The 15275-nt window shown below is 37.7% G+C and overlaps 1 protein-coding gene across 7 annotated transcripts in view; it reads left to right on the top strand.

Annotated features, from left to right (window-relative positions):
• The window catches only part of NAMPT (nicotinamide phosphoribosyltransferase), a 64951-nt gene that overhangs the window by 25478 nt on the left and 24198 nt on the right, over positions 1-15275 (top strand). For 3 of the 7 annotated variants that reach the window (XM_037889149.2, XM_037889153.2, XM_037889148.2), the window contains exons 2-7: positions 5035-5191; positions 6865-6968; positions 9098-9226; positions 9878-10036; positions 10472-10608; positions 14010-14235. In XM_037889149.2, the coding sequence (XP_037745077.2) occupies positions 5035-5191; positions 6865-6968; positions 9098-9226; positions 9878-10036; positions 10472-10608; positions 14010-14235 (912 nt within the window). Of the gene's footprint in view, positions 1-4187; positions 4423-4543; positions 4647-5034; positions 5192-6864; positions 6969-9097; positions 9227-9877; positions 10037-10471; positions 10609-14009; positions 14236-15275 lie in introns of all 7 variants that reach the window. The other 4 variants (XM_037889151.2, XM_043551677.1, XM_037889150.2 and 1 more) reach the window with 2 other exon arrangements.

Here is a 15275-nt window from a genome sequence, read left to right on the forward strand (position 1 = left end):
AAGTTACTCCTGGATGACAGAATAGTCAACAGTAATTTTTTCCTAAACTGGTCTGTAGGACACATGGAAACTCAGGTGAGATGTTCTCCACATCTCACTCAGTTGTTCTGATTGTAGGTTTTTTTCAGTGTCTTGCATTTTCTCTTGTCTACCTGGACATGGAAAAAAGTGATTGTAACATTCTTTTGACATTTTTATAGTCATAAGTGCCTTATGATACTGATTTTTATCGCTTTCTTTGTTGTCTGTATCCTTTCTGTAGTGTATTTATTCACTAATGTTTTGTCCTTCTCAAAGCTGTGTTTTCTACTAAACACAACCCCTGTATCATGCTTGCTGATTGTCACAATGGTGCTTTGTATATACCTGTATCATGGTAAAGTCTATAGGCCCTAACGAGATTGAGGCTCTGTTATGTTGGGTATTGTACAGACACTTAGGGTATGTCTACACTGTGAAGTTGTCGACAAAACTTTTGTCTTTCAGGGGTACTTTAAAAAGGCCCCTCCAGCCCCCCCGCAAAAGACACAAGTTCTGCCATCACAAGTGGCAGCATGAACACGGCTTTGCTGGCAGGAGCGCTCTCCTGCCGACAAAGCTAAGACCATTCGCAGAGCTGGAAGTATTTTGTCGGCAAAAGTGCCGACAGAGTGTTTACACACGCTGACTTTTAGCGATAAGGCTGTCGTGTAGACAAGCCCTTAGCAGGATACAGTCCCTACCCCAAGAAGCTTACCGTGGAATATATGAGGCTGAAAGGGTGCGATAAAGGAAGTACTGATGTCCTCATTTTACAGATGAGGAACAGAATGATTTAGAGATTTGCCCAATTTCACATAGGCAGAGTTTAAAACTGAACCTGATCTCCTGAGATCCAGTTCCACATCTTAACCACAAGACCAGCCTTTCCCTCTGCTTAACTTCTAACATGTTAATATAGTTTGGCTGTAATAAACAGTTAGCACTTCAAGGCTATGCAGTTCTATACTTTCCATTTTTCTGAACAGTGAAGTGTGCTAGGCACCTTACAAGGACACATTCTATACTCTGAAGATCTTTCAATCTTCAAATAAGACAAAGCAAGTGAGAACAATGAACAACGTGAGTTTTAATATGTGTGAGGGAGCATACATTGAGTATGTTGTGCTACAAATATAATGCAAAGATTGCTTAAGTATACTGACAGGTTTCAGAGTAGCAGCCATGTTAGTCTGTATCCACAAAAAGAACAGGCGTACTTGTGGCACCTTAAAGACTAACAAATTTATTTGAGCATAAGCTTTCGTGGACTATAGCCCACTTCATCGGATGCATAGAATGGAACATCTAGTAAGAAATTTATACGCTAATTGAATCTATTTCCCCATGTTAAGTATCCTCACACCTTCGTGTCAACTGTCCGAAATGGGCCATCTTGATTATTACTTCAAAAGGCTTTTTTTTCCCCTGATGATAATAGCTCCTCTTAATTAATTAGCCTTTTACAGCTGGTATGGGTACTTCCACCTTTTCATGTTCCCTGTATGTATAAATATCTTCTTACTATATGTTCCATTCTGTGCATCCAATGAAGTGGGCTGTAGCCCATGAAAGCTTATGCTCAAATAAATTTGTTAGTCTCTAAGGTGCCACAAGTACTCCTGTTTTTACTGAAGAATAATGTGTCTTAAAATTACAAAGACATATATACCTTGTTCAATCCATTTAAATTATTTCTCAGTACCCAGTGATCAAGATAAGAATTTTAGCCTTAGAAATGTATTGAACTTGAAATCTGTCAATGACTTTTTTAAATATTTGGGGCAGTGTAATTGACTATTACATTACACAGCATTTCTCTGTGACTGTAACTCTCCAAGGATTTAAAACTAAATGAAAAGGTTTTCTTTGAGAAGCAGCTTGGTATATATCTTCAGGTAAGGGAATATTTTTCCCAGAGAAACTTGAGTGGGGAAAATCCATTAAATTTGATTGATATTTTTGAATAAAGAACTAATCTGGTTATTAGTAATCCTGTCTGACTTCAGCCTGCAAACTGTAGTTTATACTTCTCGCATCTTATACTGTGATCACATTGCATATTTCGAGCTAAGCAGCATTGTGCCAGTTTAGTATTTCTTTGGGAAACCTCCAAAGAACACTTTCTGTAGATGGAGCAGGAAGTAGTGTTGCCGATTCATTATGACCCTGTTCTCACTAAGGCTGTATATATACTGCGCAGCTTACAGTGGCACAGCTGTGCTGCTAAAGCCTTACCGCTGTAAGGCACATGTTGTAGCCACTCTCTCTCTCATCCAAAGAGAGCTCTCCTGCCGACAAAAGAAAACCATCCCCAATGAGGGGGAGTAGCGTTGTCGGCGGGAGAGCGTCTCCTGTTGACAAAGCGCTTTCCACACTGGCGCTTATCATTGGTAAAACTTTTGTCAGTCTGGGTGGTTTTTTTTCACACCCTGGAGCAACAAAAGTTTTACAGACAAAAGTGTAGTGTAGATATAGAAGCAGCTTGGGATCTTTCAGGTTGCTGTACAAAATCTAGGTACCAGTAGGTACTGGATCAGAGCCCAGAATAACTATAGTTAAAATAGTAGATGCAAATACTAAATTTCAGTATGCAGACAAACTTAATATCCATCACATTATGGTGATGTAAATCAACAAAACCAGAAAAATGCCTAATGAAGGATCTAATCCTGCCAGTTTACACACACTAGAAAGTTAATCACATGATTAGTCCAGTTCACTTCAGTGTGAAACTGTCTGGCACAGAATATCAAACATCCAATATCTTGTAATAGCCAAACCTGTTGTTGGTTCCATGCATCCTTTTTTCTTAAAGATCAAGTAATATAATTTTAGTGATCAAACATATTTTTATATAAACATTAAGTGGAAGTAAGTGTTCAATATACCTTAATTTTTTCAAATCCTTCCAATTGTAGCACTTTTTCTTCCATACAGATATAATTATGCTGGAAGAATTGCTCAGTAAAAGTGGCAATGTCTCTTTAAATTCTATATAGAATTTTCTGACTTCCCAGATTAAAACATATAATTTTCCTTGGCTGAATCTAAAAATCTAGTTGTTTCTTGTTCTGACATCTCAGGTAATACACATTTTGCATTTGGAGCAATTGTGTTTGATGTTTGAGTCAGCTTATGATCCTTTAGCTGTATTGGTTCTGCAGTACTTTCATTATTTGAAGTAAATCCAGACACTTAAATACTCTGCCACACTGTCCATGCTTAAAACTTGGGGTTTGAATTTTCCAAGGCCAAAGATGAATAAAAACTTTCATTTTTTACACTTTTTATGATTTATTAAACATTCCCTTACAGCATTGGATACCCAAACACAACAGCATTGTGCTGGTATATGAAAACCAGAAAGTGAAACTGGCCAGTCTAGTTCACTGTCCAAGCTAAGTGAAATGCAAAAAATAGAACAGCATAAGTGATGAAAAGGAAAATAGGATTTTTAAAATCTAAATCTGTAGATTAAAAGTAATACAGGTAAGGGAAAAATTAAATATTTAATCTTGAAAGTGTCAGATACTTATTGTAAAATAAGATGGGAAACACTTTTATAAAAAGATATAACAAAACAGAAAAATACGTAGGAATTATCACTTCAGTGTCTTAAAATCCTCTTAATTTGGAAGTAGTAGCAGGGAAAAATTATTTATAATATCTTGTTCAAACCTAGAAATCTGTCAGTCTTCAAAGAGAGATCCAAACACATCTTGCCCTTTTCCTCCAATTTTCTATCCTGAGCAGTGATGACACCTCTCCTTTCTTAAATATTTTTTTTCTGCTGTAAAGCGTATAGGTGTATATTAGTGTATGGTGTATATGTGTATATTCTGACAGAGCAAAAAATTGTGAAAATTAGCTGACTTCTTATGACATTTAGATTGTAGAATTTGTAAATCAGCCCAAACTTTCCAATTTACACCATCGTATACCCTTCTTATCTCACATGGAGCTGTGGGTTGTATGTGTAATTTTAACACTTTAAGAGGAATACCAGCTTTGCAAGTTAAAGGCTAAAATGGCCCGTCTATGGGAAAGGAAGATATAGTTACACTTGAAGTATAATAGATCTGTATAATGTACATGCTAAGATAGCACTCTATCAGATACTGATGGGAACTAGGTACGTTTATAACCTTTTGTGTTCACATGCTCAGCTCTCACTAAACATTCACCTTTGGAGAGGAAGATAAGCTTTTATGGAAAGTTTGAGCAAAATCCCTTTAGTAATTCCAGTGGGAAAATACAACTCTTCCATTGAAGAAGAAAATCAACCCACTTATTTAACACAACTAGCAGCAATAACTGTGGCTAGAGAGCTGGCATGGACATAATCAGAGCTAGAAAAATCTACTCCTCTGTTCACCCAGGATAGATGGGAAGCTTTTTTGGGTAAGTGCCATCAGCTTCTTCAGAATCTGAACTGCTTAAAGAACTGTTTCTAGCCTTATGACTATGATAACCTGCAAATGTGAATTGAGCATAAACCGAAGCAGTGCTAACTTCTCAACAGGCAAACATCTTCCGTTCCACTGCTGCTACCAGGTTTGCAAAGGCACAGCAGAACGAAAACTGACCAGTCTTGTCACTTTTCATTGCTGCTATTCAAAACCCAGGTCAGTTTCACTCTGCTGATATAGGGAAAAACCTACTGTATGAGTAGAAGCAGAGGTGGGCACAAAGCTATTTACTAGACATATTGAAAAACAGATGGGGGAAGGAGCAAAATAGGAGAAATTGGGTTGAGCAATCAGAAATCCGAGGGAGGGGTAAACTGGTAGAGATATCCCGCAACCATCCTCCCAACTACTAGTATGGATGTAGTGGGGAAATGAGAGAATGTTCCTCATTTCTAGCCTGAAAGAGTTGGGGTCATTCCAAAGTCACATGTAGAGATGGAACTCTGCTGAAAACTCTAACAAGTCTTGTTTATTTGTGATCTCTTGTTGTCTGTTCTGTAGTGATATACATTTTGAGCTCTTACTGAGGTTTTTCTTAATGTAGGTTACACATTATAAGCAATATCCACCTAATACAAGCAAAGTTTATTCCTACTTTGAATGTCGTGAAAAGAAGACTGAGAACTCCAGATTAAAGAAGGTGAAATATGAGGAAACAGTTTTTTACGGGTTGCAGTACATTCTAAATAAGTACTTAAAAGGTATTTGTCTCATAATTTCAGCAAAAACATAAATCTCCATATTTTTCTCCAAACTTCTTGAATTCTGATAGTTGAAGCAATTTTTGGATTATTTTAGCTCAGTGTTTGTTTTTTAAATTTGAAGTCTCATTTTATTCTCATTACTCTCAAAAATGAGATGTCATCTTTCGTAAAATGGTCTTCTACATTCAGTGCCTTCTATTTTTGTTAGGTATCAATGAGATATTCAGCAAACTAAAAACTACAAAAAAAGTAACAAGTATTTTTATCTGTGAAGATGTTACAATGTTTTAGATAAATGGTCATCTGAAACATCAAAACTTGAAAAAGATCAGAACCAAAGATAAGTTACCTGGAATCATTAAAAAAGGTAGCAACACCACTCTTTGAGAGTCAATTAAGATTTGGAGGAAAATAAGTGTTATGTTCAAAACTTGAAAAATGTACAATCTGTATTTGCTAATCAGTTATATGCATGTATTAGTAACTTGTGTTTAAGTGTATTTTCCTTTAAATCTAGTAATGATCTATAACAATTTTAATTGTGTGGTAGCTAAGTGTGCATTTTTTCCCCAGACCATTTAAAGGTGTACATCTTAAAACTTCACATTGCATTATAAACTCATGTTTGGAGGTACAATTATTTGTTTTTTGCACTTCAAGTAAATACCATGTGTTGTGATTCTTCCTCTCATTTCGTTTTCTGTTATACCAAAAAATACTTTTCCTACATCATTGGTCTCAGACTGTGTGCAAATCCTAACCAAGACTCCTCCAATGCCAATCTCAGTTCTTGCCAAATGTTGGCACTCCAGTAAAAAATCATTTGGTGGCAATCCCATATCATTCACTGTGAAAAGCGTAGGACCTGAACTTCCTCTTTTTTTACCTCCTTGAATTAGGAAGACTGTCCAAAAATAATCACAGCATGATCAGTATACTTAGTCTCCAAAATCTCATTCTGGGGTGGGTTGTCAGAGGCTAGTTGACATTACTATAACAGCTTCTATAGAGATCTAAAGGATTACAGGACAATATTAAACTTAATTCATTTTAGCATTTATGGAATGTGCCAGGTTAGTAGTCCTGTAGATTGAAGTCCCCTGTTTAGCCACAAAAAGAGTATGACAGAGGCAATAGCATTGCAAGCTTCCTCAGAGTGTCCTGCTAAGGTGCCTCAATCCTATTTTGAAGGGATCATCAGTGTGGAGGAACGTAGCTTCTTATCCACGCTAATTTAGACTTTGGGTGCTTTGCTGAGTGTTGTGACCCCTTCTCTGGGAACAGTGTTGAGGGGATCAAATCATTTCATGTAGATGCTGACCAGTCATCAGTTGATGATGTCCTCAAATTATTACCAACCTGAGCTGAATTTGAACGACTGATCTGTAAGTGAAAGGTCTTCTATTCCAATACCAATTTTCTTAGCCATCCTGTCTCTCTTACAATACAACTTTAAAGCCAAAAATGATGCGTGTAAGCATAGCATTCGCTATTACATGTTTGCCCTCCAAAAGCTCTTTGGACACAAAGTAACTTTTTCATGTCTGGAAGGAGACTTTGATAATGAAAGCCTCATCTTTTATTTATTCATCAAGAGCTGCTTAATAATGCTTGGCATTAAAAAATTATCGCATTGTCTGAACTTACTTTTAAACTATTTTTCATTGCAGGCAAAGTGATAACCAAAGAGAAAATCCAGGAAGCCAAAGAGGTGTATAGGGAGCATTTTCAAGATGATGTCTTCAATGAAAAGGGATGGAGCTATATTCTTGAGGTAAAAAATATTCTTGAGGTATATTTTAATTCAAGGTAATTCTAGGTAGGATTTGTGAATCAGGGGATTAGTTACTTCCATCTTTAGGATCACTGCTGTAGTCTGCAAGGACTAGCAGCTGCCACAGAATAATCAAATAATTGTAAGTGCATGAAGCAAAGTAGTTTTCATCCTTACAAATGCCAAATATGGCTTTCTGGGTAGTAGGGATTTATTGCTGCCATCACCTGCTAGTATGAGTTGGGGCTTGTTGGCAAATTTCAATATGTAATACAATATTTAGTGCCTGGTTATGTCATTTAAATCACTTTCTCTAAAATACTTAAAATAAGTTTTTTGTTATGAGATATAGAGAACAGTTAGAAATTTTTCTGAGACAAAATCTCCAAAATAACTATCTTCGAAAACGTTATTTTCTTAGCGTATAATTTTTTTTCAAAGAAATGAGAGCATTTCCCCTTTAAGTGTGGGCAGATTTGTTCCGGTCTTTCCACTCCCTGAAGCTTGCTGCATTTCCAATTTTTATGATAGACTAAACTATTTCTTCTAAAGCATTGCATATTGCATTAGTGATCATGACTGAGGTAATTGATGGCATGTGGGTATGAACATATTGGCATGTGTGGTTGTCCTTTAGCAACCAAAATGGGGACAGTAAGAATGGAAATGCTCCACTTTCACAAAGTGTAACATTAGTGACCAGATGAATCAAACTATTTTTCTCCATTCTACCATTAACTCAAGAATGCTAAAGGGGTGGGTGGGTGTGGGGGTGCGTGTGTGTGTCCACTTCTGTTCATAGATCCTTTGAATACATTACTAAGATTTTCGCATATTACTTCTCCTGAAGAGAACCAGAACTTATTTTACTGTTTAATCACTTGGTTTCTTTTTTCCTCTTTAGGTTGTCCCTTTTTAAAACCATTAACTCACCAATAAATAATTTAAAGCCTTATTGTCAGACAGTCTTTATTAGGCTTCTGTCTTGGGAGGTTGTAATAGGCATGGTCATCTTTGGTCAGTCTGGTTAACTGGTTCCATGCAGTATATAAATGTGATAAGGCTCGTAAACAGGAAAGGACTTAGATGAAACTCTAGTGATTTCTTGGAAATACTTGGATTTCTTGGATGCATCTCCATGAGAAAGAGGTTCTGAAATTCTGAATGGAAGTGTTTTATTTTAAAAAAAGTTATACTGATTAATCTTTGACAACTGGAGCTGTTGAAGCAGCATTTTGACATGCATTGGGATATCGCTGGCGAATGTGTTTTGATACTAGCTATAAAACTGCACCATTTTTCTAAAGCAGCACCATTTTGGTACATATGTTCATTTTAACACTTTTTGTACACTTTATGGAAAAACTCCTAAGGCATGTTCCTTTGGGTCTACGCAAGCTGCTACTTATCAGTTTAGTTCATCGTGCTATTTCAGTAGCTTATAATAGTTATTTTACAGTTGCTGTCTCATAATTTATTCATTGCAAACAGGCTGCTACATCTCATATTCCACAGAGTGTTGAATATTTCGAACATGAAAGTTAATGTTGATGATTGTTTTCTGAAATTGAAAGAACAAAAATTTGGGAGGCTGGATTCCATGGTCAGTGGATAGAGTAGATAAAACTTTTTAGAAAGGATGTACACTGAATCCCATTTAAAGATATTAGTTCTCTTAAAACAAATGTCTGCACCAAAACATAATGAGACCATTTTAAAAAATAGATGCCAGATGGCGTAACCGTCAAGGTAAAACACCACAGAAAACTGAACGGCAAAGATCTGTTACGTGAATGTTTCTGTGGATCACACCTTTTTTTTGCTCTTTTTTTTTTTTAAACAGCAGGGTCTCCTTAAATGAGTGTGTTCAAAGAATAACATTGTTAAATATCCTTTGAACCATGGTTATTCATTTTGTGAAATTGGTGCCTTTTTAAATGTGTAGTTTTGGCATATTTGAGTGGGTGGTTTTTGTGTTTTTTTTTTTTTTTTAAATATTTAGTTTATTTCACTGTAAAGGCTTTCTTTTTAGCAAATATAAAGCCTGACTTTGCTCCACTGAACTCAATGGAAGCAGGGCTGGCTCAGCTGTTCCTACTATCTAATGCTGCTATTAATTTCTCTTACAGAAGTATGAAGGGCATCTTCCGATAGAAGTAAAGGCTGTTCCTGAAGGCTCAGTCATTCCCAGAGGAAATGTACTATTCACAGTAGAAAACACTGATCCAGAGTGCTATTGGCTCACCAACTGGATTGAGGTCAGGCTTCAAAAATGAAGCTTTCATTAAAAATGAAGAATGGGTTCACAATCATTCTACTTGGGTTTAGGGTGAGATCTCTGGAACCAGCTGGTTTCTGCTTTCAAAAGATCTGTCTCTTTCTTGAAGCCTGCTGCAGAAGTGTTGTGTAATAGGCTTATTTAATAAATAGGGGAAATTCACAACAGTGCTCAGACATGTTTTGGGGATTGACTTTTGTGTGCATTGGTCTGCAGCTCAGGAAGTTTGACTCCTGCAGTGAGTAGTTGCATGGCCCACCTCACAATAAAAAGGACTTATTAAATTAAATATGACTCTTAGGCAAACTATTTTGGACACAGCCAATATTTCTTGCATCACTTCTAAAAATGAGGAACACCTCTTGGACGAGTGTAGTTGTAAGTTAACAGACAGTAGATTTGGGGAGTGATGCGATGGTACTTCCCAATAAGTCACTTGTGCATATGTTGACACCATTTGCTGTACCTAATTTTGCTAAGTCTTTGCAGTGCCCATATAGATTTCCCCTTGGTTCATTGCCAGTAGCCTCAGTTGTGCGTGGCTCATTGCCAAGTGGGGATTTTTTGAGTCTTGATCAAACATATTTCATTTATGTGCACTTGATAACAATGGGTTTTTTTCTTGTTGTAGACTATTCTTGTTCAGTCATGGTATCCAATCACAGTAGCCACAAATTCCAGGGAGCAGAAGAAAATTTTGGCAAAGTATTTGCTAGAGACATCTGGCAGCTTAGAAGGACTGGAGTACAAACTGCATGACTTTGGCTACAGAGGAGTTTCCTCACAAGAGGTAACACTAATTTGCCCAATAGCTTGAGAAGTTTAATTCTATTTAAAGAAATATAGTACAGCCAGGAATTTATAGCATTTTGGCACAAATATCTTTTGACTATTTCTGACACTTTGGTGTCTTGTAATGTTATGAAAGTCTGGATTATTGGAGCAGTGTGAGTTGGGAGTACTTTATTGAGAACTCTTTCCTTCTCTTTGTACCTTCAGGTACAAAATTAAAGAAACTGCAGTTTACTTAAATATCAAGACCTGGAGAACTTGTCTCTTTATAGAAATTATCTTCTTGATAGTATGAGACTGTGTTTAAACTAAATACAGGAGAAACTAGAATTAAACAAGAGCTTTGCTGTAACAGAACTAACCCTGTACAATACTTGATGATTAGGCTTCATGATTTGGCACTGTACTTTAAAGTCATGTCTCTGTTTCTCAGACAGCAGGAATAGGAGCATCTGCTCACTTGGTAAACTTTAAAGGAACTGACACAGTAGCAGGAATTGCTTTAATTAAAAAGTACTATGGAACGAAAGACCCTGTTCCAGGATATTCTATTCCAGCTGCTGAACACAGGTAAAATCCCCCCCACCCCCAGTTGTTTGAAACCTTTGCTGAATTTCGTTATTTCTAGTGTTAACACAACTATTTTTCCATGTCCTTTCTTTGCATGTGGAAATGTTTGCTTCACTCCACATAACGAGGCAGATAAAACCTCTTCAGTCTTTTTGTGTGGCACACTGTATGAGTAGATACTAGTCCAGCTGTTAAGGCAGAAGTGAACCTTGCCAGCTGATGCATGATGAAGCTTGCCAGCTAATGTACTGATCTGTTTTTTAAGAAACTTATTTAGGTTCAAAATGAGACTAACTTGGGGGTTATTTGAGTCAAGTTGTAAAGTCATAGCTAAAACATCTTGAACATTTGTATTCTCAATGGGCAACAATTTGATACTGGGGCCCAATTCTTTAGTACAGGTATTTAAAAAATACATGAGAAGTCATGAAAGTTGCCAGTGTCAGCACTCCCAACTCAAGACTTCTTTCCCAAGAAGAGGTAGTTATGATGGGAAGCTTATTATACCATGTCAGGACCCTGGCTGAAGAATTAGTCCTATCTGTGTGATCAATCCTTGATCTCTACTGACCCCACCAAGAAGGATGAGAATTGTGACAGTGGTTGTTATATTCTGAACACTCCTATGAGATTGACACTCATTCATTTCAAACATTGTATCACAGTCGTTAGCTGGTAACTTTCAGCCACTCCTGACCTGTACTGGATTTTGATACGAAGATGAAAGTCTCTGAATCTCATTACCTTGTGCTATCCAGTCTACCCTCTTAACTGGATAAAAACTTTGCACCACTCCTTATTATTCTTAGTGGATAAAAGTCTAGTGTTTAGTTTAATAAATATTCTAATCTGGTAAACTGGGGTACATGATTCCAAGTTGAACACTGGATTTACTTTGTATAGTGGTCATCTCTGAGCAGTAAATGTCTGTCCAGGTCAGTGTTTCTGGAGCAATCTAAGTATGGGATTTAATGACTAATTAGAAATCTAGAGAACAATTGTATAAGTTGGTGGAAGTTCAACAGGTTGCCCAGTGCTTTTGACCTTTTTTTAGGCTTGGCAGAAATAACTGTAAATTTAAAGCGTAATTTAAGAAAATATACTGGACAGCTGTAATAAATGTTCTGTGCAGTTCAGTGGCATGGTGACATTAAAGTGAACAGTTTTAGTCCCAGTTGAGATTCTGTTTGGTACATGCATATTGCAGCCATTGTCTCCAAGCCACTAATGAGTTTGAGAGGCTCATGCAAGCCACTTCTCAAATTGTTCCAAATTCTCCGGGATTGGAGTGCTGTCAGCGCTGTGCTTGTAGCTGGCACCCTGCCGTGCATGTTCCCATTATTGCCACAGCTCCTCTTGGAAAAGGAACTTCCTTTTTGCATCTATTTGCCAACATTGCTGAGGGTGCCTGTGCAGGGAGAGAGCCACCAGAGTGGATAAATGCTTTTAGTTTTTAAAAAAATCTATTTTAAATTTTAATCAGGACTGTTTGTGGTGCTAGTTCGTACCATGTTAGTCTTAAATCACTAAATGGGATGTTTCATACTTGTTTTAGCTTCCTAATTGTTAGTAGAATTTCAGATTTTACATGCTCTTTTCTATTGGGAAATTTCACAATTAACGTGCTCATCTGTTGCTGAAAAAGGCAAGTCCAAGGCCTCATTAACGTCCTTTATATGATAACAGAAACACAGATTTACAAAACAAATAGCTCCTGCTGTCTTTGTAGTCAACACCATCTTCTAAATATTGAGCTTCCAAAAGTCGTGAAAGCAGAAATGCTTTGATCTGGCTATACTCCTACATTAGTTTCACAGTTTGAAGTCAATAGGATTATTGCTCCTAGGTCACTTGGTTGCTTTTGAAAATCCTGACCCTTAAAGGATCTAAATATGTGTCAAGGAGCTTTAACCTTAGGCTTTTATTTTTGAAAATTTTGGCTGTTTGTATGCAAGTTAGCAATGACTTTGTTAATGTTGTGGAAAATCTAACACCCTGATCCTGCAAATACTTACACATCTGCTTAATTTAACTATCATGAATCATCTCAATTCATTTGTAACTGCACAATCAGGGCTGACATAGTGATGCATTGCTAACACTAAAGCAGTTTTGTTCTGAAGTGACAGATTTTGTGCTACCAAGAGAAGTTTTTACTGATATATAATTTTAGTGCCAAGTGCTGCAAACATATAAGCACATTGCTTAACTTCAAGCATGAGTAGCTTCACTGTAGTCAATAGGACTATTGATGTAAGTAGTTCTGTACCTGGTTTAGTGTTAGAAGTATTTAAGGCCTTGATGCTGCGGAGTTTTACAAAACTGCACAGGTGAAAAATAAGATTCCCATCCAGTATCAGCATTTTTAAAAAAAACAACCCAGCATTTATAGGTAAATCCCTTCACCCTGGCATGCATTACACCCACCCACACCCCCCAGCTAGGGTGCTCCTGCAGGAGGAGGAGATGGAGCTGAGCTGCTGCTGAACTGCCAATCTGTCAGGTTGGAGGTTGAAGGAGCTGGTCCTGAGAGGAAGCCAGGTGCACACCCCCCTGCTAGCAAAGTACTTACTATCTCATCCACTCCCCAGCAGTAGAGGACTCTCTCCTTACTCCTCCTCCTCCTCTTCTTCCCCCCCCCCCCCCCCAAAAACACACACAGGCTAGAGTGCTGCTCTCTATTCAACCTGGTTCCATAGTCTTATGGATGCCTGCTCCCCACTCTGCAGCCTCCACAAGGGCTCTTCCTTCACTCACTCCACCACTATCTGCAAAAGGGGGGACGGGACATAGAACCTCAAGTACCACCACCAGCAAGAGGGATCTCTTCCATCATATCCTGTACCCAGTTTTGGGAAATCAGCTTGCTTGCAGCCAAGTAGAGGGAGATTTTATTTATTCTACCCTACTCTAATCTACAGAGTGATTAACCAGCCACCCGTTAGGCTTGGTTTCCAAGTTGGGAAATGCAGACTGGAGCCTTCTACGAAGTACGATAGACCTCACACTGAAGGGGATGGGTGAAGTTTGTTGGGTCACTGCCTGAGAAGATAATAAGATGCTAAGCAGAACATTTTTGAGAGATTCCTTCTAAATCTAAATTAGCAGCAATATATTGATTCAGCCTCTTTTATAGTTCATATAAACTACTTGAAGATATTTCAAGGACCTGCAGAACAGTTTTGAGAGATTCCCTTCTAAAACTATTAGCAGCAATATATTGATTCAGCCTCTTTTATAGTTCATATAAACTACTTGAAGATATTTCAAGGACCTGTGTCAGTTTGCATTATAGTTGGCTTTAGTTATAGAGTACCTTTTACGTACAGAAAAATACAAAATATGTGATTTGGCTGACTCATGAACTTCAGTCTAATGCAGATCTTCAACTGATTTTCCAGTACCATAACCGCTTGGGGGAAAGACCATGAGAAAGATGCTTTTGAACACATAGTGACACAATTTTCTTCAGTGCCTGTATCTGTGGTCAGTGACAGCTATGACATCTACAATGCGTGTGAGAAAATATGGGGTGAGGACTTAAGGCATTTAATTGTATCCAGAAGTCCAAAGGCACCACTGATTATTAGACCAGATTCTGGAAATCCTCTTGACACGGTGTTAAAGGTAATACTTTTAAAATAATCCTTCGTATGTAGAATTTTGAAATGGCTGTCTAACATATTTGGGAAATTTTTATTATTGATCTAAAATTATTGCTGCACTAGGGTATTTCATGTGTGATAAATCCAAAAATGTCCCTAATTAACCTTATCTAAGGAAACTCTGTTCCACATTCCAAATAGCTTGGTTTTTACCAAGCCAGTTACTCAACTGCTTATAGTTCTTAAAGCCATTTTTGGGTCCCTTTTAGAACTCTGCAAGATTAGTCAGTGTATATACTGTTCTTCAAGCAGTTATGAAATTCTCAGTTGTGATGCAGAAAGATTCGGGGATAATACAACATATATTATTGTCTCAGCACTTTCCAATAAGGAGTAAAATAGGAGGCTGACTAAACATTAATCAAATGCCAAGCTAAAGTGACCTTTCTCACCACTTAAGAAAAGCCTGAAAATCCAGAGTCACTTAACATTGAAGCAATAAATGACACGTGCTGCACGTACAAGAAAAGCTCCAAACCCTGTCCGACTTGCATTTAAACCAGAGACACTTGCTCTTGAACAACCAAAGAACCACTTCGTCATACAGAACTGTAGAATACGAATGGCCGTGCTGGGTCAGACCAAAGGTCCACCTAGCCCAGTATCCTGTCTTCCGACAGTGGCCAGTGCCAGGTGCCCCAGAGGGAATGAACAGAACAGGTAATCATCAAATGATTCATTCCCTGTCGCTCATTCCCAGCTTCTGGCAAACAGAAGCTAGGGACACCATCCCTGCCCATCCTGGCTAATAGCCATTGATGGACCTATCCTTCATGAATTTATCTGGTTCTTTTTTTGAACCCTGTTATGGCCTTCACAACATCTTCTGGCAATGAGTTCCACAGGTTGACTGGGCATTGTGTGAAGAAATACTACCTTTTGTTTGTTTTAAACTTGCTGCCTATTAATTTCATTGGGTGACCCCTAGTTCTTGTGTTATGAGAAGGAGTAAATAACACTTCCTTATTTACTTTCTCCACGCCAGTCATGATTTTATAGACC

This window comes from Chelonia mydas, chromosome 1 (genome assembly GCF_015237465.2).
Source record: "Chelonia mydas isolate rCheMyd1 chromosome 1, rCheMyd1.pri.v2, whole genome shotgun sequence".
NCBI lineage: Eukaryota > Metazoa > Chordata > Testudines > Cheloniidae > Chelonia > Chelonia mydas.